This window comes from Mustela erminea, chromosome 10 (genome assembly GCF_009829155.1).
Source record: "Mustela erminea isolate mMusErm1 chromosome 10, mMusErm1.Pri, whole genome shotgun sequence".
Classification (NCBI taxonomy): domain Eukaryota; kingdom Metazoa; phylum Chordata; class Mammalia; order Carnivora; family Mustelidae; genus Mustela; species Mustela erminea.
In genome coordinates, this window is record NC_045623.1 from 26,867,750 (window position 1) to 26,890,925 (window position 23,176).

The 23,176-nt window shown below is 33.5% G+C and overlaps 1 protein-coding gene across 2 annotated transcripts in view; it reads left to right on the forward strand.

Moving 5' to 3' along the window:
* Positions 1-23,176, forward strand: part of DPYD (dihydropyrimidine dehydrogenase) — an 831,093-nt gene that overhangs the window by 235,867 nt on the left and 572,050 nt on the right. For both annotated transcript variants that reach the window (XM_032302714.1, XM_032302713.1), the window contains exons 6-7: positions 11,024-11,220; positions 18,373-18,454. In XM_032302714.1, the coding sequence (XP_032158605.1) occupies positions 11,024-11,220; positions 18,373-18,454 (279 nt within the window). The remainder of the gene's footprint in view (positions 1-11,023; positions 11,221-18,372; positions 18,455-23,176) is intronic.

A 23,176-nucleotide genomic window follows, 5' to 3' on the forward strand; every position in this document is an offset into this window, starting at 1 on the left:
TCACACAATTCATCCTTCAATTATGGAAGTATCCCAAAATTTCCAAGAATATTTTATCTGTTTTCATTTTGCCATAGTTTAATTTTGCAGTTGCTTGGTTAATAAGAATATATGGAGTAACTGAGGAAGAATTATTGCTACCAAACATTTATTTTTATTTTCATTTTGTGCCATTTTACAAAGTTAGAAGGATTAAAATGAGGAAGAGTTACCCTCCAATCAGAATTAGTAAATATTCTTGCATTTGCCATGTTATGTCCTTTTTCTCTGAGAGAGCACTACATAATTAGAAAATTATTATCTTTCTTTCTCCACTATGTGAGGAGGCTTAGGGGTACATCTCATGGTCTCTGTGTCTGAAACTTCTCATTTTTATAGTCAAGATAATCTCTCCATTGCTTCAAAACAATGTGAAAATTATGGACGAAATGCTAGTAAAGTCAAGTCAGTTTGGAGTTACGAAAGAAATACACTTTTCACGGGAGTGAAAAGTCAGAAATCACAGATGATTTATGCAAGGAAATCCTCTTTTAAAAAGTTCCTCAAGAAGAACAAACACAAATAACTGTCCTTCTATATCAATGAACAAGAACTATATTCCCTTGGTTACTGTTACTCATTTGTTGAGAACTGTCATATGACTTCAGCAATTTTGAAATCCATCCAAATCTTATTGGATGCCTGCTCTGTGGTGGAATTTTCCTATGCCCTGGGATTACAGATGGGAGGGAAAAAAAAAAAAAACCAAACTCTGATTACTGCATAGCATATAGGGAAAGTCAGATTGCAAGCTATGCTAAGTGGGAAAAAAAAAAAAATGTGAAATCCCTAACAAAGTATGTAGAAGATGGGCAGTGATCCATTACTGGTATCTAAACATAATTTCAACAGCAGTAAACCTAGTAATCAGCCCCTAACTAGCTCCTTTAGGGCTAGTTGAAAGCCTTTTTCATTGTTTTTATATAACACAGTGGTTGTTTCATTTTAGGGTTCTATAAATGTTTGTTATATGCTACTGATGGAAAGTAAAATAATCCACAGACGCCAGGGTGGCTCAGTTGGTTAAGCAACTGCTATCGGCTCAGGTCATGATCCTGGAGTCCTGGGATTGAGTCCCACATAGGACTCCTTGCCCGGGGTGGGGGGGGGGGGGGGAGTCTGTTTCTCCATCTGACCTGTCCCCTCTCAAGCTCTCTCTCTCTCAATCTCTCTCTCTCTCTCAACTAAATAAATGAAACATCTTAAAAAAAAAAAGAAGAAGAAGAAGAAGAGAAGCAAAATAACCTTAAAATACTCTAACTGCATTAGTAGGAAAAGGAACACTTTTAAAAGGATAGAAATATAAATTATTTTGGTTGAGTATAAGATCATGTTTCTCTTGCTGCAGCTAACACCTCAATTTCTCAAGTTGCAGAAAAGCATACAGGGAAACCAAATGGTGTAGTACAGTGTTTTTCAAAGGCTTCCTTAACAGTTGTTGGTTTGTAAGTTTAATTTATTAAGTATAACCACCTTTTGTTAATTGACTATATTAAGTATGTTAGACTTACAAAAGATAAATTCATGTAATAGTTTTTTTTTTCAGTTACACATTTTCTGTTGAAAAACTATATGTGCATAATGATATCTTATTGAAAATCCCTATAAAAATTTGACCATAACAGTAAGAGTTCAGGCTCTGGAGTAGAATGGTCTTGGCATAAAATCCTTACCTGTGAAAGTGGCTTCCACATCTGAGAACTGAAAATAATAATTGTACCATCATAACATAATTGTTGAAGACTAAATGAGATCACATATATAGTGTTTTAGTATAAAGCCTGACACATGGTATGTGCTCAGTGTATACCGGCCTTATTATTGTGGGGAAATACATATTGAGCATACTTACCATGCATCTTTAGATACTTGAATTACTCCCTTGTGATACTGATTAACCTATTTGTTTCCATTATTAACTTGTTTTGGCACTTGAATCTTCTGCTTAGAAAAATATTCTCTTAGAGAGTTTAACAGTGGAATGACAGCTAAAGTTTGTTTTAAAGAATGGGATCTTTCTCACTTTAAGAGTTTAATTGTCTTGAATTAAGTTTTTGTTGTATTAAGAAACAATAGGAATTATACTCTAAGAAAGTCTATTAGGAAATGTTCTTTTGATATTGTAACAAGTAGACATAATATAGTATTTATATATGAATTATTTGTAATTTTGAGTTACATTTATTTGAAAACTGATCTGGTTTAAAAAAGGAAATGAAAAATATGCTTTATTACTTAAATTTTAGAGATTTGTTTTAATTGACTGAATTTCAGGACAAAATTTATTCATGCTCTTTAGTCAATAGTCTAAATTATTTCTTCCACTAGTACTATCTATGGATAGATAGTCTTAAGAAAAAAAGTCACAAGATTTGTTATTGTAAACATAGTTCATCATTAACTTTATTAGATATATTAATTACTTTTATAAAACAACAATTTTAGATGTATGAATAATTGATTCACATCTCTTAGGTTTATAAAGTACTTAGGTATATATCAACAGCCCCCCAAATGTTTATGTAGCTATTTACTTGACTTCCTAGCAATTTTTAAAAACCATTTTGCAATAATCAAGCAATATTCATGAGAGTATATTATGTACATATGAAATTGTTCATTTTGTGTATTTCAGTTGAAAATGAGTTGAACACTGCTGTTTTATTTTTAAAGACTGGTTTATTTATTTGAGAGAGAGAGAGAAAGATTGAAAGTGAGCGATGAGTAGGGGGATGTAGATGGAGAGAGAATCTCAAGCAGATCCCCACTGAGTGCAGAGCCCCACACAGGGCTCAATCCAAGACTGAGACATGACCTGAGCCAAGATCAAGAGTCAGATGTGAACTGGCTGAGCTGCCGAGGCACCTAGAACACCACTGTTTTAAAAGCACAGAAGGCCACTTAGTCATTCTGGTCTTGAGGAAGTTGGCAAGTATAGCTAATATATCTCAAAGTTTGTGCTTGATGATACAACTTTGCCAGCGGTTTAAAAAAGAATTATGTGAATGCACACATATTTTTGAGTCCAATAATGTGATGAAGGCAGTTAGGACCAGCTCTTGAGAGGGTGAGCTGGTTGTTAAATACAACCATCATGAAAAATTAAAAATTAAATGATGTAGCATTATAATCATATATATCATATTAAAAAGAAATGTAACAAATACTAAAACTCATTGCTTCATAATTATTTCATTTTTATCTTCATTGTGCTCTTGAGGTCATGTCTATTATATGTTAGAAATGTTGGAAATGTTCTATAATACATTAATCACTAGCCACATACAGTTATTGAGTACTTGAAAAATGACTATTATTAAGAACTAAATTTTTATTTTTATTTAATTATAATGAATTTAAATATAAATTTGATTAGTCACATGTTACTAGTGGCTACCATGTTGGACAGTAAGTGTTCTGCCTCATGGAGTTTGAACATGAGGTGAATTAGGAAGTAACTTTTGCTATGTAACAAAGAACTTTTCTAAGTGCTTTACATGAGTTTACTGGTTTAATCCTTGTAGTAACCTATGAGATAGATAATACTAACCCCACTTTCAATACCATGCACCATGAGAAAGATGGACATCAAGACTCGACCCCAAGCAGTGTCATTTTAAAGTCAGACTTCTAAAAAACAAACTACTGTTCTTTGTGATAAAATTCACAAAATTTTGTTCAAACACTTGTTTCATTAGGAACTATCAAGGTTGATAACAGCCTTTTACAAAGCCAAGGGAGAAAATCCAGTGCAATAAAAAGGTACTTAAAAAGAATGAAACATAACAGGAAAAAGAATAATTCGTTCATAGATTAGTGTATTGAGAAAGGTAGGGTATGGTGTATTTATTAACCAGCTCACGAGCTCATGAGTGTGGGGTTGCCCATTTCAGAAGCTGATCATAGTACATGTCTTTGGTGTTATAGGAGTTGAGAAGTATGCTTGCTCTCATTCCCTCCAACCCCTGAAAACTTACAACTCTGTGTTGACAGTAGCAGAGTTTCACTAGATATATTTGGTTCAATATTTGACAGTTTTCTTTTTTCTCTTTTATTTTTTAAAGATTTTATTTATTTATTTGAGAGAGAGAGAGCGCTCACAAGCAGGCAGAGGGCAGAGGAAGAGGGAGAAGCAGACTCCCCGCTGAGCAGGGAGCCTGATGCTGGGCTCTATCCCAGGACCCTGGGATCATGACCTAAGATGAAGGCTGATGCCCAACCGATTGAGCCACCCAGGTGCCCCGTATATTTGACAGCTTTTTAAAAGAACACTTAAAGCTTCATTGAAAAATAATTAAAATGTCCTTAGGAGCATTTGATGTATTCTGTATTATTGAATAATTACTACTTTATTTGCATACCATTGGATAGAATTTGTGAGGTATGTTCAGTGTCTTAAAACTAAGCTATCTCTTGCTTCTGGGTGAGTGAGACAAGAAAGACATTTCAAAAATCCTATTCTATTTGATTGTCACAGCTTACTTTCAGATTTAAAATAAACTTTTTGGCCTTTAAAGTCCTAAGTAATCACATTAAACTCTCTTTTGTTATGTAAGGTATCAGCAGTAAATGATTCTTTTAAGAAAACTTATGTTTTCTACTTCTAAAATTTGTTAAAATGAAATATTAATTTATAAATGCTACTATATTTTTTGTTATTATTTTAAAATTTTAATTTCAGCTGGCATACACTTCCATACATCAGCCAGTTCTCATCAAATGAGTGCACTCCTTAATCCCCATCACCTATTTAAATCATCCCCTACCCACTACCCATCTGGTAACCATCAGTTTGTTCTCTATAATTAAGAGTCTGTTTCTTGGTTTGTCTTTCTCTTATTTTCTTCTTTTGACTGTTTGTCTTGTTTCTTAAATTCCACAAGAGTGAAATCATATGGCATTTGTCTTTCTCTGACTTAATTCACTAATCATCATTTGTCTTTAGCTCCATCTGCATCATTGCAAAGGGCAAGAGTTCAGTCTTTTTTTATGGCTGAATTAATATATATATACATATATGTATGTATGTGTACACACACACACACACATACATATACATTTACACATACATACCACATCTTTATCCATTCATCAATTGATGGATACATGGGCTGGTTCAATATCTTGGCTACTGTAAATAATACTGCTATAAATATTGGGGTACATGTAATCCTTTGAATTAATTTTCTTGTATTCATTGGGTAAATACCCAGTAGTGTGATTGCTTGATCATAAGGTAGTTGTGTTTTTAACTTTGTTTTTCGTTTAAGATTTTGTTTTTGTGTATTTGTCAGAGGGAGAGAGAGAGAGAGAGAGAGAACGTGCGCACAGGCAGGGAGAGTGGCAGGCAGAGGCAGAGGGAGAAGCAGGTGTTCTGCCGAGCAAGGAGTCCAATGTGGGACTCGATCCCAGGACACTAGGATCATGACCAGAGCCGAATCCATTTCTTCTGGATTGTCCAATTTGTTGTCATATAGTTTTTCAAAATATTTTCTTATGATTGTTTGTATTTCTGTGGTTTTGGTTGTTATTTTTCCTCTCTCGTTTTTGATTTTATTTACTTGAGCACCCTTTCTTTTTTCTTGATAAGTCTTGCTAGAAGTTTACCAATTTTATTGATTTTTTTTTCTAGGAGCCAGGTCCTGGTTTCATTGATCTGTTCTAGTTTGTTTTTAGTTTCTGTAACATTTGTCTCTGCTCTATACTTTATTATTTACTTCCTTCTGCTGGTTTGTGGTTTTGTTTCTTATTCTTTTTCTAGCTCCTTTAGGTGCAAGGTTAGGTTGTTTGAGATTGTTCTTGCTTCTTGAGGTAGGCCTGTATTGCTATAAACTTCCCTCTTATAAAAGCTTTTGCTTCATCTTGGAGATTTTGAACCATTGTGTTTTTATTTTCATTTGTTTCCATGTGTATTTTTAATTTCTTCTTTTATTTCCTGGTTGGCCCATTCTTTATTTAGTGGCATGTATTTAACTTCCATGTATTTGTGGTCTTTCCAGGTTTTTTCTTGTGGTTGACTTCGTTTCATAGCATTGTGGTTAAAAAAGATGCATGGGATGGCTTCAGTTTTCTTGAATTTTTTGAGACTTTTTCTGTGGCCTAATATGTGATCTCTTCTGGAGAATGTTCCATTTGCATTTGAAGGGAATGTGTATTCCGCTGTATTCAGGTGGAATGCTCTGAATATTATCTGTTAAATCCATCTGTTTCAGCGTGTCATTGGAAGCTGTTTTTTCCTTGCTAATTTTCTACTTAGATGATCTGTCCATTAATGTTGAGTAGGGTGTTCTTGTTGGATTGCCCCCTTTATTGTTATATAGTGTTCTTCTTTGTCTCTTATTACAGTCTTTGTTTTAAAGTTTATTTTGTTCAAAATGAGTATTCCTACTTTGGGTTTCTTTTGACATCCATTGGATAATAGATATTTCTCCATCCCCTCACTTTCAATCTGCCAGTGTTTTTAGGTCTAAAATGAGTCTCTTGTAGAGAGCATATAGTGTCTACAAGGCACTATAGTATACTGTGTGTGTGTTTTTTTTGTTTTTTTTTTAATCCATTCTTTCACCTTACGTCTTTTGATTGGACCATTTATTTCATTTAATGCTAGTAAATGGTAATAAATTTTAACATAGGAAAGTTCTTAACTCTTCACAAAGCTGTGAATACTGAACTAAATAAGAAAGATTAGCATTTATTTATTCAATTCCCTTATGAAATAGCAATAGCTCTCCCTGGTCATGTTAAAGTTTTGTTTTAAATATTGATTTTTGAAAAGTATATGAAATCTTACTTTGTGAAAATATAATAGACCATACATTTCTATTAATGATTCATTAAAATAGTTTATTAAATTTTGAATTAGAATTTCATTCTTTTTCAGCTTGTTAAAAAGAAATGATAGGTAAAAAATGTGCTGATTCAAAAATAATATGAGAGAAAAATCTTTGCTATTTGGATAGTAAAGGAAGGAGAAACAAGATATATCTGTAATTTGTAAAACCCTAAGTTTTTCTGGAAATTAGAAATATTTATAATAATTAGAATAATTAATAATTAGAAATTAGAAATATTACTAATTTAATTTAAACTCATTAATATGTATACCCCCTTCTATATAAATACACTAGAAATTAGAAAATGAAATAAAATATGATGTCTGCTTTTAAAGCTCTTATGGTTTTAGGAAAGTACCTGATAAGTGAACCAGTAAAATATGATAAAGTATTAAGACAAAAAGGACAAAATGGTGTGGGGACATTTGTGAGGGCCATTTAGCTTAGACTACATTATTAGGTCATGTAGTACTTGTTGATAGTAATCTCTGTAATTTTTTAAAGATATTTATTTATTTATTTGAGAGAGTGGGAAAGAAAGGTGGGGGTAAGGGGCAGAAGGAAAGGGAGAGAGAATCTTCACCTCATCTCTAATTTTTAAGTGAGATAATTTGGATACTCCTTAAATATTTTGAATGCCTTTACTTCATTTTGAGTAGTTGGTGATGTATAGGGTAGAATTTCAAGAAAAACATCAAGTCCTATCTCCCTGATTCCTTACTCCCAAGGAAAACTACCTTTGCTTGAGTTGCCTATTAAATGCAAATAACCTTGTGAGGTAATCTATTAAATTTTACATAATTAACCTTTAATATGTATATTTATTCATAGGCCACTTCTACTGACAGTCAAGTTTTGATGAGAAGAAAATAGTGAGAAAATATTTAGTTCAGTTTCTCTTTATAGATTTTGAAATTGTTATTAGGTGCCTGTAACTTTAAAATTGGAAAATCTTGCTGAGATTGACATTTTTATTATAATTTAACTTTAGTAATGCATTTTTGCCTGAAAGTCTAATTTGTCAGATACTGGTGGTATACCTATAACAGCTTTCTTTTGGTTAGTATTTGCATAGAATAACTTCTTTCATCCCTTATACCTTTTTGTGTCCTTATGCTCAAGGTTTATAACTTTTATAATCTTAATCTTTATTTGCAGTTTTAATCCACTTACATTAATGTAACTATTCACATGTGTGTATTTATATTCAGTATCTTACTACTTGTTTTCTACTCTTCTACTCTACCCCTCCACCCAATTATTGAATTTTCTGTTTTTTTTTTCTTTCTTTTGTATTAATAATTTTTAAAATTCTGCTTTCCCCTCAAGAACTTAGCTATGAAAGATTCTTTCACTATTCCTTTAGTAGTTACTGTAGACATAAAACATGCATCCTAAATTGATTACAGCCTAATCAATATTAGTATTTTTACCACTTTGTAGGCAATGCTATGATCCAGTGCACTTTGACTCAATTTAACCTCTGATACTTTTTATCATGTATTTCAGTTTTCATTTATAACTCCATCTGACATTATTACTTCTATAGTCTATATATAGTCTATATACTTTCCTTTATATTTACCCACATATTTATCATTCTCAGTGCCCTTTATGTCTTCCTGTATTTCTGTGTTTCTATCTGTGATATGCTTTCTTCCTGAAGATCTTCCTCTAATACTCTTCAGTGTGTCTTTTATTGTTGCCAACAGATAATCCTTGCAAATGTCTTTATTTGCCTTTGCATTTGAAGGGTATTCTCCTTTTTTTTTTTTTTTTAAGATTTTATTTAATTATTTGACAAGAGATCACAGCAGGAAGAGAGGTGGGGGAGGGGGGCGGGGAGCAGGCTCCCTGCTGAGCAGAGAGCCCCATGCAGGGCTCAATCCCAGGACCCTGAGACCATGACCTGAGCTGAAGGCAGAGGCTTAGCCCACTGAACCACCTAGGCACCCAGATGTTTTCCTTCTAGATAGAATTTCAGGGAGAAGATATTTTCTTTCACTGCTCAAAAAAATACCATTTCATTGTCTTCTGTCTTTCATCAGTTCTTTTGAGAGGAAAGATTTTAGCCCTTTTTTTGTTGCTTGTTGACAGTATTGTGCCTTTTTGGCGGTGAGGGGAATTGTTTTCAATGCTTTCCTTTTCTTTGTTTCATAACAATTTTACTGAGATCTTCATGAGTTTCTTTATATCTACCTTTTTAAAGGTTTTAGAACTTCTTGCTTTTATGTCTTTTATTAGTTTGGAGAAGTTCTTTGTTTCTCTTTAAGTATCGCTAGCTATTGTCTCATTTTCTCTCCTCTGTTTTAATGATCCCAATTACGTATATATTAGCTCTGTATATGTTGTCTTTTTTTCTCATGTTTGTTTGCTGTTATTTTTTGTTATTTTCTTTCTATATTTTCCTTCTGGTTTGCTTTTCATTCTTTGGTCTAGATAGTTATTACTGACCCATTTTTAGTTTGCCTGCCCTTTTCTGTTCCCCTGTCCCATCTGTTGTTAAATACATGTGTTTAGGTGGGTTTTTACCCCCTTTTAATTTTCACTTTTTTTCCTTCTTCAATTTCTTTTATTTATTTATTTATTTATTTATTAACAAATTCCAGTTTCCTGGTAAAGTTCACATTCTGTCTCTCTTTCTCTCTTTTTTAAAGGTTTTATTAATTTATTTGAGAGATGGAAAGAGAACATAAGTAGGCAGAGGAGCAGGCAGAGGGAGAGGGAGAAGTAGGCTCTCCACTGAGCAGGGAGCCTGATGTGGGGCTCGATCCCAGGACCCTGGGATCATGTCCTAAGCCAGAGGCAGCTGCTCAACCAACTGAGCCACGCTGGCATCCCTAAAGTTCACATTCTTAGTATGTAGTTTTTGAATATATTAATCCTTGTTATTTTAAAATCTGTGTTTGGTAACTAAAGTTACTGGATTTTATATGCATCTCTATCTCTTTCTCCTTTTTTCTTTTTATTTCTAAGCAGTTTTTAATTCTTAGTTGTTGGTAAGCCAAGGCTTTTTTTTTTTTTTTAACCCAAAATTAGGCCTTGTCTATGAAAATTTGTAAAGACTATGGTTAACTTATTATCCTTCACAGAAGGTCCATCTTATCATTTCGTAAATAAATGCAGTGTGGACTAATCACTAATCACTTTCATTCACAGGACTGAGATGATTCAGGCTGCTTTTCTACCTCTGATTTGTCCCATTTGTAGAGAGTAGCTTTCCAAGAGTTTCAGCTGACTGTTTGCCAGGTTTCTCCCTTCTTTAGCTATTATTATACTTTTTTTTTTTTTTTCCCTCTGGATCATCAGAGTACAGGAAGTTCCTCTTTTCTTTACAGAGATTTTCTATTTAGATTCCTAACCTTTTACTCATGCAGTTAAAGAATTAAGCTCACTTTTCTGCACTTTCTTCTGTTTCTGATTTCTGGTCTCTTACATTCCCCAAACCCTGTGTCTCTATAGCTCTAGGAGATTGCCAAAATCTCTTTCTGTCTCTTCTGAGCTGTTGTCCTGTACAAGAGTCCCATTACTTCAGGTAGCTCCCCAGTGCTTCCAAAACATTCTTAAAACTTGTCCTTTAAAAGCTAACCTATCATAATCAAAAGCACATGTCAACAAATTATTTACTGAATGTTTTCTATGTGCCAGGTTAGTGCTAACTGCTGATAGTACAATGGTAACATGATGTAAAACTACCTAAAGCATTATAAGTTGTGTGTGTGTGTGTGTGTGTGTGTGTATGTTTATAAATGATATATTCTCTGAGTCAACGAACAACTGTTCTGCTGACAAACATGGAAACATGACACATAAACATTGGTAAGTGGTTATGTTGGAGGCATATAACGTACACTGTAGAATCTCAGAGAAGGAGCACTTAAATTGGCCTGCAGAGAGGTGTAAGTAAAATGAGCCAAAAATGCTTCCCGGAGGAGGTGCGACCCTGGAAAGGAATTCCAAAGATTGAGAAACTGTCAAGTATAGGATGTGTTCTACTTGACCCAATAGAGCTTCTAATTATAACATACTAATACTGAAAATGTACTCCCTATTTCTATTTAAAGCATTAATGCATTTGAAACATTAAAATGTGTTTGAGGATATAAAAGTTAGTTTACAGTTTTTAACTATGGCAATTGATTTCTTCACAGGTGTTCAAAGCAATGAATATCACACAAATTCGGAATCCTTCTCTCCCTCCTCCGGAAGAAATGCCTGAAGCCTATTCTGCAAAGATTGCTCTTTTTGGTGCTGGGCCTGCAAGTATAAGTTGTGCTTCCTTTTTGGCTCGATTAGGCTACTCTGACATCACTATCTTTGAAAAGCAAGAATATGTTGGTGGTTTAAGGTAATGCCTACATTTTTTTCATGTTTATAGTATCAAAAGTGATGGCACAAAATAATTATGAATATTGTTAGTTTATGATCATATAGGAGCTTCAAGCTCACAGATGGTATTTTAAATGTTCTTTTTCCAAATGCTCAATTTTTATTTCATTATTCACATTAAATTTACAGTTGGTGTTAAGCAACGTTTATTTTAAAAATTTCCCTATCTAGTTCTGTGAATTTAAAATAAATCTCAGCAAAATATTTTATGGATGGAGGAATCAGTCATATAAAAATGCATTTCATCTCTGTGAATCTGTCCTTTAATGGAGATACATCTGAAAGTTATAGGAATTAGAGATGGGGCACCTGGATGGCTCAGAGGGTTAAAGCCTCTTCCTTCAGCTCAGGTCATGATCCCAGGGTCCTGGGATCGAGCCTTGCATCGGGCTCCCTGCTCAGTGGGGAGCCTGCTTCCTCCTTTCTCTCTCTCCCTCTCTCTCTCTCTGCCTACTTGTGATCTCTGTCTGTCAAATAAATAAATAAAATCTTAAAAAAAATTATATCAGTCTACTAAAATTGTTCCATTTTAATGTACATTTATACAGTTTTCCTTACAAATATTCTATATTTAATCAGCATCATTGTTGTAAATCAGTAATCAGTCATAGTCTTTAGTCCCATGAAAATTCATTCATTGAACTGAAAAATATTTATTTTGTATTAGTGACTTTCAGATATTCAAACCACATTTAGCAATTGGATGGAGAGGAGGTGCCTGGGTGGCTCAGTTGGTTAATCGTTTGACTTGATTTGGCTCAGGTTATGATCTCAGGATCCTGAGATCAAGCCCCACCTTGCGCTCTACACTCAGCAGGGACTCTGCTTGAGATTCTTTCTCTCTCTCTCCCTCTCTCCCCTGTACTTTCTCTCTAAAATAAATAAATACATATTTAAAAAAAGGAATTGGGTGGAGAAGTTTGCTTTATGTAAAGTAAATAGAACTCCATAGTGAACATATATTATTTTTGTGATTAGAATGAAATAAAATTTATAATAAGTAGGTAATGGATATAGCTTAAAACATTTGATGTAAAAATGAGAAAGGATTTTGGTGGGAAGTTAATAATATTACTTAATTTATTGTTATTTTTCATAAATATGTCATCTTGCATCAGAAAATTATGAATACTAAAATACTATCATTTGGCATATCTGTTGTACTTAGTATTTAAATGTAATGGCTACTGAACTGTTCTCAAAGTATGTGTATCATATTTAAACTTCATAAGGAATACATTTAATCAAATTATGACCAAATGTGCTTATGTTTTTTATATTTTACGAAACTACAAATTTGTGTCAATAATGATAAAATTTCAATATTGTTTAGATGATTATATGCTAAACCCAAGATAAGCTTTGCATTAATATAAAACTATTTGACTGAATTATCAAGCCAAGGTATCATATAATAGGGAGACCTGTTAAAGAGGTTCTGAAGCATAAACTGAAGAAAAAAAATGACCTGATTGTCAAGAAATAATTATTTTTTCTGACGTTTCACCACTATGACTATTAAGGGATTATGCATGTCTTATAAAATTTTTTTATTTATTCCTGGAATGTAAATACCTAATATATTATTTTGCTGGGATGATTTAGACTATCTTTTTAATAGTGTTTTACCATAGCTTTATTAATTAGGAAAAGCATAATCTATTAGCAACATATGTATAAGCATTGTACATTTTTTTTCAATTATACACATCAATGAATATGTGAGCTAATTTAAAAAATATGAACTTAATTGTTGTATACCCTAGTAGTCTAGGGAAAAATCTTTTTGCCCCTTAATTGCATTTCCACAGGAAGCCTAAAATGGAACAGGCCCTGTTTGTGAATTATTCTGTGTGGACAATTTTGGTATATTATTATGGTTGCTAGCATCTCCATCTCCCTGTACCTCAAATGCAGAATAGGCATTTCTAAATCGTATAAACTAACACTAAACTTATGTATTTTTATGTATTTGTTGAACATTTTCTAGTGGGACAGATTCTCCTGGATTAATGACCAAACATTTTTAAAAATTCTTTTTTGATTTATTTTCTTTCCTTTGCCTTTGAACGTTCCCAGTGTCTAGGGACAGTATGAAACGTTGAATCAGTCTCGTTTGGACTGTCCCTTGGAAGACGCATTATGTGCCACTGTTACAGGATTATAAAAACTGACACTGGAATTTAGCCAGCATTGCAACTACAACCTTTTCCTGTTAATTTATTTTCTCACTTACAGATGCCTCTCATTCTCTTGTATCTTCAAAGTGGCTAAAAAAGATTAAATTAGCTTTGTATTTGAAATCAATTGCTTAAAGAGGTGATGTCAAGTTTTATCTTTCTTTCTCCTTTGCATCCAAACAGATTCTTTTATCCCTGGTGAATTAGTATCACAACCACTTTTTAAAAAAAAAAATCACTAAAGTTGGTGAAAGATAGCAAGGACTTAATCCCTATTGCATTGAACATGATTGATTTTTTTGACGTGGCAACAATATTAAATTAATCAGTAGTTTTGCTTTCCTCCTACTGTGGCTTTTTTTTTTTTAGGACATGAGTTTAAAAAGGTTAAAGCCCTTGATATTATGGTAACAAAGAGAAATAAAGATGGTACTAACAGACCGTAAGTGTGCATGCATAAATATATACTTTTGATTTTGTATTTTCTTTATAAAAATTAATATACATGAACTATGACATTTTTGTAATGTCAGAGCAATGGTTTCCTTTGCTTTAGTTATTTCAAACATTTTCACTATGTCTGTTGCATATCACATTAGTTCACAATAACGAAAAATGGGATTTAGGTGAAATAGTTATAACAATAGGAAATATTTTAAGAAAATATGTGATGTAACACAAATTTGAAGTGTGGTATCTGTACCATAAGACACAGAAGCAAAGCTCTATTAAAGTATAAGAATTGTGAGTTGAAAAGAGTGGGAGTTGTTACAGGTTAATCCCACTCACTTGAAAGAAACATGAACATGGAATAAAGTTTTTTTTTTGTTTTTTTTTTTTTTTAAAAGATTTATTTATTTATTTATTTGACAGAGAGAAATCACAAGTAGTCGGAGAGGCAGGCAGAGAGAGAGAGAGAGGGAAGCAGGCTCCCTGCTGAGCAGAGAGCCCGATGCGGGACTCGATCCCAGGACCCTGAGATCATGACCTGAGCCGAAGGCAGCGGCTTAACCCACTGAGCCACCCAGGCGCCCAAAAGTTTTTGTTTTGTTTCATTTGGGCAGTGGTTGTTTTAGTGTTTTAGTGTTTCTGACACTCCACTGACGGTACTAAAGGATTTTTGGTTGCCACAAGAATAGTTTCTTCAACACTTTAGATTGTTAGAAGAGCACAGATAGAGGAATAGAAGTTTGTTTTCGTAAGCACAACAAACTTGGGGAGTAATCCTTCCAATGAAATTCTGTATTCCATTCTTTTATATCCTTTTTCTTACCATGTAGTCTTGCCAGTGATCTCATTTACTCTCCTTGTTTCAGTTATCACTTACCTGCAAATTATTTAAAAATCTGTATTTGTCCTAACGCCTCTCTCTGTCCTGGCCATACATTCACATCCTGGACATCTCTTCATAAACTTCATCATACCAATATTGCTCCTCTTCCCGAGTTTATTCTCTCAGTGGATGGCATCATCAAGACATATGGGAATTATTTGCACTACTCTTCAGTATCCTGGCAATTTATGCTTTGTGACTACTTTTTAAAATGCCATTTACCCCTTTCCCCTCTATGCCCCTAACATCTCACCACTACAGTATAGATTCCAAATGGTTCTCTTTGCTTCCTGATTTGTCTTTTTCAAATTCATTTTTCTTGTAATTTTTCAAATCTGATTATCTCAGTCTTCAATTTGAAATCTCTCAGTAGCTCCTTGTAATCTAGGAGACAGTGCATTTAGTTTGGCACAGAAAACCATGACCTGATATTTCATACCTTTTCCCTCCCTCCTGTCCTTCCTTCCTTCCGTCCCCCCTTCCATATTTATTGATCGTCTATATGGTGGTAATTATCTCAGGCCCTAGAGCTCAAAAGTAGACAAAACAAAGTTCTTGTTCTCATAGGGCTTACACTCTAGTGATAGGAGGCAGACAATAACAAACAGTAAACCAAATATAGAATATGTCAGGTGAGGATAAATGCATTAGTTTTCCTTTTTTCTTTTCCTTTTTTCTTTTAAATAAATGCATTAGTGTTTTTTTTTCTTTTTCTTTCATTTTATTGATGTGTATCTAGCACATTTGATGCCTGGAATAGATTTTTTTTTTAAATATGTTTATGGCCTAGTCTATGCAGTAAAGTTATTTTCAGAAATAATCATGTAATAATCAGTAATAAAAATTATTTTGATTCATTCTTATAAAAAAGACATTAACAATTAAAATAATTTCAATATTAAAGATATAGTTCACATGGTTTCACTATTTTAATTTTAATTTGAAACAAAAACTCCTCATAGTTGGCCAAGATTAAAGAGTTGAAGTAATTCATATTGTGTCATGTCTATCATTTTATCAATTCCAAATCAACTGTTTAAACATTAGAATGTAATAGTGAGGGGTGGAGACACAGGCCACTTATGGGCAGTTGGAATAAGGAATGCTTATAACTGAACCAGCCTGTGCCAGTGGCCACTATTTAGTTGGAATTTCCCACATTAACTTCCCTGTAGATCTCAATGTTTATTGAAGGATGGATAATAAAAATGGAACAATTTAAAGCATATACACATGTTACTAGAACTCTACAGCAACCACAGTGATTATTTAGAATTTAGATCTACCAAAGATTTTTGGTAGACTGACTTTAGACTATCAGTGACATTGTTGAGAGCAGCTCATGGTGAAAATACAGGGTGTATTTTAATCAGTCTTATAACTGTTTTAAATTGTCTAAATCAGTACACCCACTTATGGCATGCACCTGGGTTTGGAATTATGCTGGTAAGGGAATAGAGATGATGGGATTTGGGGCTTGAGCAACCCATAAAATGGAATTGTCTGAGGACCAGTGTTAGGATCGAGGACCCAAAGTTTAGTTTGGGGCATGATAAATCTGAGAGAACTATTAGACATGCAAGTGAACCTGAAGGTCTAGAATTTAGGTCTGAGGATAAAAATGTGAAATTTATTACATGTAGATGACATTTAAAGCTCTGAGACAAAGAGGAACTCATCTAGTAATCAGAGAATCTGACTGCAGGGCTGTGGTGTTACTGCTAGAGCCTCCTGACACTCCTCTGCTTCATTTGCCATTCCCTGAACACAGTATGCACGCTCTTGTCCTCCTCCCCTTTCTCTTCCTCCTCCTTGTCGTTTTCTTTGTCCTCGGATGCCTTCCTTCTTTTCCACTTAGCTGAAAGTTGATCATTTATCACATTTCACCTACCGGATTATCTCATCCCATAATAAGCCTCCCCTCCTTTGAAACACTGTTGTTCACATTGATATTTTACATTTGTCAAATAGTTCTGTGTATGTATAATCTCCCTTCTCTCTGCTGACCTCATCCATTGGTGAATAAAATGTGTCACAATTACAACTGCCCGTATTCCCCTGTAATACCCTACAAAGGCCCCTCTTTGGTGCCCAGAGCATTATGATGACTTTGACGTAGTATGGCTAGGGTCTACAAGTCAGCTTAAAAGATTTTTATCTTTGACCTAGGCCCAAATTTACTCTTAATTATAATCTTATGTCCTAATTAGATGGAAAGCTCCTTTAGTGTAGGGCATTGATTTTTATACTGTTTAATATGTTGCATTTTCTGTAGCACTGAGCATGGTATCTTGCTAATTGCTTTATGTATGAAAAGTAATTGAACAGTTAAGTTCTTAAGTCACCAAAGAATGAAAAATCTGCAAGCACTTTAGAAGACTTAGAACTGAATGATCCGTCAGGTTCATCTTCAACAATTATTTATTTATTTTACAAATTTAACTCCATAATCCCTGGATATAGCTCCTTCATTGCCTGTACTACATTCTATTGTAATTATCTGTTTATGTAACTTTATCCCAGGAGGGTATATCAAAAGTGGGAATTTGGTAAAATTCACCATCAAGTCCCTGTAGCTAATGCCTGTGTCTGGCTCTTTGTAAATGCTTATTGAATAAGTAGATAACTGAATAAATGAATTACTATATGTTCATGAACATAAATAGTCTTCTAATTGCTACAAAACATGAAGAGTTATTTGCCCTTAACTCTGATACTCTATAAACTATTATACTATTGAAATGATTATATTTTAGGACTCATTTTTTTAAGTGCAAACAGCAAGCACTACTATTACATAGGATTACTTTTTAATGACTGTATTCTTTGGGACACCTACTGCTTTAATAGAAGAAGATTGGTTTACTATAAAAAGTGTTCTATGGATCACACGGAACCAATCCCATAATATCGAAACAGCATGGTAACACAAAGTTTAGATTTGAATTTGAACAAGCTTGTGGTGTATTTGTGAAATATATATGTATATAGGTATATGTATATACATATATTAAACACTAAAAATAAATTTCAGCTAATTTTTATTGTTTTTAAAAATATTTTATTTATTTATTTGACAGAGAGATCACAAGTAGGCAGAGAGGCAGGCAGAGAGATGGGGGGAAGCAGGTTCCCCACTGAGAAGAGAGCCTGATGTGGGGCTCGATCCCAGGACCCTGAGATCATGACCAGAGCCGAAGGCAGTGGCTTAACCCACTGAACCAGGCAGGCGCCCCTAATTTTTGTGTTTTTAAGCTTTTGTTTTTTTAGGAATTCATAGGATTATTGGTAGAGAATTCAACTAAATACTTTAATAAATTTTGAAGTGTTGGAATTGCTTTTGACCAATTGTTTTGACCAATTTGTTTTCCATTGTTTATATTTATTTACATATCATTTGCTACTATATCTACTGTTGTTCATATAATATTGTGTCATGTGTGTAAAATTTGGATGTTCTCACACTTATGTGATGTGAACATACTCTTAGAAAAGGTGTTTATACCTTTAATACTGATCAGTATAAACATGTTGCATTTTTTAAAGATTAGTGATTTTTCCCGCAAATGCTTCTTTTACTTTTCTTTTTTTCCCCCAGTATTTCCGAAATCCCTCAGTTCCGGCTGTCATATGATGCAGTGAATTTTGAGATTGAGCTTATGAAGGACCTTGGTGTAAAGGTAAATGAAAAATATAACACATGTATATTGCTCAAAGAGAAAGGAATAAGCTCTACACTAAAGATTAACAGCAAAATGTCACACATTTTAGGAGAGAACAATTAAAAGCTACACCAGGCAGAATCAGAAAGATGCTTCTCCTTGCTTAGGGCATTTGTCTGTCTACTGTCTGAATGCCACTAGCCTGGAAAAGGGCAATCAATAGTTCTCATCTGGCACGCCTGCATGTGATTAATTGTCTGTAAGAAACAAATTCCTAAATTGCTTTAGGGGTTCAATGCAGCTAATAGAAGGATTTCGTTTCTTTAATCACATTTTTTTCATGCAAGTTGTATGCACTCTGAAATATTTGTATTTCACAATTTGGACCATAATTTCTCAGAGAGGTTTATTTTATTTATTATATGCATCATGTCAGTAGTGTTAATGTGATAGTCCTTTCTTAACATAAGCAGCAAATCAGTGTGGTAGAAAGCAACAGCTTTGTGTTTTTCATTGTTTTGTGAAATAAATGTTATTCTTTTAAAGGTGGCCAGAAGTTAACATTTATACTTTCAGAATTTGTCTGTAGATATTCCTATTCCTTTCTATGAATTAGGAATATTAAACTCTGGCTCTTCACTTGAACATATTACTATTTTGGTTTCAAAATGTTAATTATATACCATAGATATACACAGTACATTAATAAAGTACTGTGGTTTACATAATACATTCTGTAAGTGCATGCAAAAGATATTTTGAAAAGTGATTAACAAACTTGTGGCTTTTGCATTTAGAAATAAAAACTAAAATAATCAAAAGGGTTTAAACACTCAAAACAAATTTTGTGCTTTTGCACTTTTAATTACATTTTGTTTGGCAGTGGCTGGGATAAAGCATTTACACATAATCACTAAACAAAAAACCTTATAACAAGTAAGTACACAGAACAACTGTGCACAAGTTTATGAAAGCTTGGCGTTCAAAAATAGTGTTCAAAATAGATCATTTAAGGATGATTATTTGCTTTTTTAAAATATATTCTGGAAAGTTCTTTAAATGTCTTTCATTCTGAATACAAGTGCCTACCTAAATCTCATTAAATAAGGAAAGTATTTATTGGGACTCAAACTAATATATTAAGTGTAAACTAATATACTGGGTGTTAGTACCAATTGAAGATGAATCAGAAATTAATTTAAAGCACTTCTAAATTTATCTTATAAGTAATTGCAAAATCACATTCAATTTTTGCAGTACCAGATATATTGCATAAATTAGGGCATACCCATTACTCTCATTAGGAAACCCATCAAGAACATAGTAGTTGTGAATATACTAAGTGCCAGAAAAATACACATTTTAGATTTAGTCATGCAACTTTCTAATTTTATAGTCAGATAACTATGACAAAGTCAATTAGTATCCCTAGATTTGGTCCATATCTGTTCAAAGGTAACAGTGTGAACTACCATTTGTGTAAAATAGAAACTTATCTGCTTATATATGCAGAGAATATTTCTAGAAAGAGAAGAATCTGAGAGCATAAATTTGCTTTTGGGAAGGTGTGGGAAGAACTTACAACCATTTTGAACATTTGGTTTTTAAACCTTGTGAATTTATCATATTGTCAAGAAAAATTAGAACCTAAATTAAAGAGGAGGTTAATATTATCTTGTCCACCTTTCAGGTTGTTTTAAGATGAGAAAGAGAGTTGTTAAAACTTGCTTTGTAAAAATTGAATTATATGTATAATTACGAGGAGAGACAGCAATGAGATTCCTTTTCCGCTTTGAGGACTTGCAGGATAGGACACTTGCAGCTTTTATGACTTATAAATTTCAGCCATAAGAAGATACGTATTTTTTTAAAAAGTCTAAACTTATTACCTCCTTTTCCTCCTCACCAGATTCTTCTTAACATTCCTTCTGTTTCTGCTTCTCAACTAACATTTTATATTTTTAAGTCAACAATAATTTCCTGGCAATGAAGTGAATTTTGCTCTGAGTCCATACTGTTTGATTCCTGCGCAGCATATGACATATCCTCATGTATGTGTGTATATGTGTGTATGTGTCTGTCTGTCTGTATAGATGTATGTATGCATGTTTCTGGCTTTCAAGGTCTAGCATTATCTTGGTGTTCAGTTTTTCTTTCTAATAGGTTTGCTGAATTTATTCAAGAGATAATAGCTGAGAATTTACTTTTGCGAAGTGGTATGATTACTATTCTAAAACCATCCATTCAAACTCCAGTTCTATATTCTTTTTTTTTTTTTTTAAAGATTTATTTATCTTAGGGAAAAAGAGAGTGAGAGAGCATGAATTGGCAGTTGGGGCAGGGGACAGGGCGAAAATCCCAAGCAGAATCCCAACTGAGCTTAGAGCCTGATGTGAGTAAGGCTCAGTGCCTCAACCCTGAGATCATGGCCTGAGCCAACACCAAGAGTCAAGGGTTGCCTGGATGGCTCAGTGGGTTAAACCCTCTGCCTTTGGTTCAGGTTATGATCCCAGGGTCCTGGGATCAAGCCCCACATTGGGCTCTCTGCTTAGGAGGGAGCCAGCTTCCCCCTCTCTCTCTGCCTGCCTCTCTGCCTACTTGTGATCTCTGTCAAATAAATAAATAAAATCTTAAAAAAAAAAAAAAAAAGAGTTGGATGCTTAACCGACTGAACCACCCAGGAGCCCCAAACTCTAGTTCTATATTCCTAGTAGTTTAATGAGTACATCTATCATCCAAATAACATAAAGTCATCATACACAAAGCCAAGTTTAAATCATCTTTACTCCCGAATATGTTCTTAAGTTTCCTTTTGAATAATTTCAATTTATTCATATGTAATACCTTGATAGATTGATTCTTCTTAATTTTAAATTTTTACATTTTTCCTGTCAGATATTGTCACAAGAAAATAATGAGACTTTTATTTGCTCTCTATTTGTACATTATATATTGTATATTTTTTCTTTTACATTCTTTATATATCATTTTTTCTTCTACTATTTCTTTGGCTGGAATCTCTAGTATGTTAGAAAAGAGTGTTAATACAAAGTGTCCTTTTTTGTCTTTGAGATAACATTTTTAATTATATTGAACAGACTTTATTTTTCTAGACGTAGAATATTAAAATTTTATTGGGGAAGGGGTGTGAAACTTTTTTTTTAAAGATTTTATTTATTTATCTGATAGACAGAGATCACAAGTAGGCAGAGAGGCAGGCAGAGAGAGAGGAGGAAGCAGGCTCCCTGCTGAGCAGAGAGCCTGACGCGGGGCTCAATCCCAGGACCCTTAGATCATGACCTGAGCCGAAGGCAGAGGCTTAACTCACTGAACCACCCAGGCGCCCCGGGGTGTGAAATTTTTTAAAGGCCATTTTAAATACATTAAACATTAAATGTTCAGTTAATATATTGAATTTTATAAACCTTTGCATTCTGGAATGTATCCACTTTTGCATTGTTTTATTATATCTGTACATATACATTTGCTCTGTTAGTCTTTTTAAATATTTTCTATTTCCTATATTTATTTATGTAACGGGTATGAAAATGGGAAATGGGCAGAGGATAGTCAAATACCATTGATGTCCTTGCATAGTTTCAAATATACTGAAAGCCCATTTGTTTCATTTATTTATGTTTGTTATCTTTGTGAGTTTTGGTAATAAAATTATGGTAGCCTTATAAAAATAAATTTCTCAGCATTTCATTATTTCCTTATTGGTAAGAATGTTGTTTTGAGATGAGACTTAACTATTTTACTAACTTTGAAAATTTTGTCACTCTGACCTCAAAGCCTTTTTATGAGAGATGGAACTTTTACCTTTTAAAAAAAATGTTTTAAATTTTACTAATTTAACTAATTTATATACCAAGCGTGGGGCTCAAACTCACAACCCTGAGATCAAGAGCTCCGTGCTCCACTGACTGGTCCAGCCAGGTGCCCCTGACTTTTTATTTTTAATGGTTATTAGTCTTTTCATGTATTTCATTTTCATATCAATTTGGCCAATATGTATTTTCCTAGAAAAAAATTGTTTCACTGAGACTTTTGGAATAATTAGCACAGATTTAAATACATTATCCTCTATGCAATAAGAATATCTCATCTATGTCTCTGATAATCTCCTCTGTATCCCATCTGTGTCTCTGATTTCTAAACCTCTACATTATATTTTCTTAAGTTTTTTCTTGATAAGAGTAGGTAGTAGTTTCTGTAGTTAATATATGCTTTAAAAGAACCACCTCTTGGGCACCTGGGTGGCTCAGTGGGTTAAGCCTCTGCCTTTGTTCAGGTCATGATCTCAGGGTCCTGGGATCGAGTCTCGTGTCGGGCTTTCTGCTCAGCAGGGTACCTGCTTCCCACCCCCCTTTCTCTTTGCCTGCTGCTCTGACTTCTTGTGATCTCTCTCTGTGTCAAATAAATAAATAAAATCTTAAAAAAAAAAAAAAAAAGAACCACCTTTCAGTTTTGTTTTCTTATTCTCTAATTGCTGACTTTATTAATTCTTTCTTCCTGCTATCCTTACATTTATTTTTCTGTTTTAATGTTTTGAGTTGTATACTTACTTTTCTTTTTTCTGGGTTGAATAATGAAATGATTTTTAATTATTAATTTCTTTTTTAATAAACCCTTCTCAGTATCTCTGTATTTTCATTAATATTATTATTGTTATTTTTCTTGAATAATTGTAATTTTATTTTTTCCTTTTGCACAGAATTGCTTAGGGTAATATTTTTA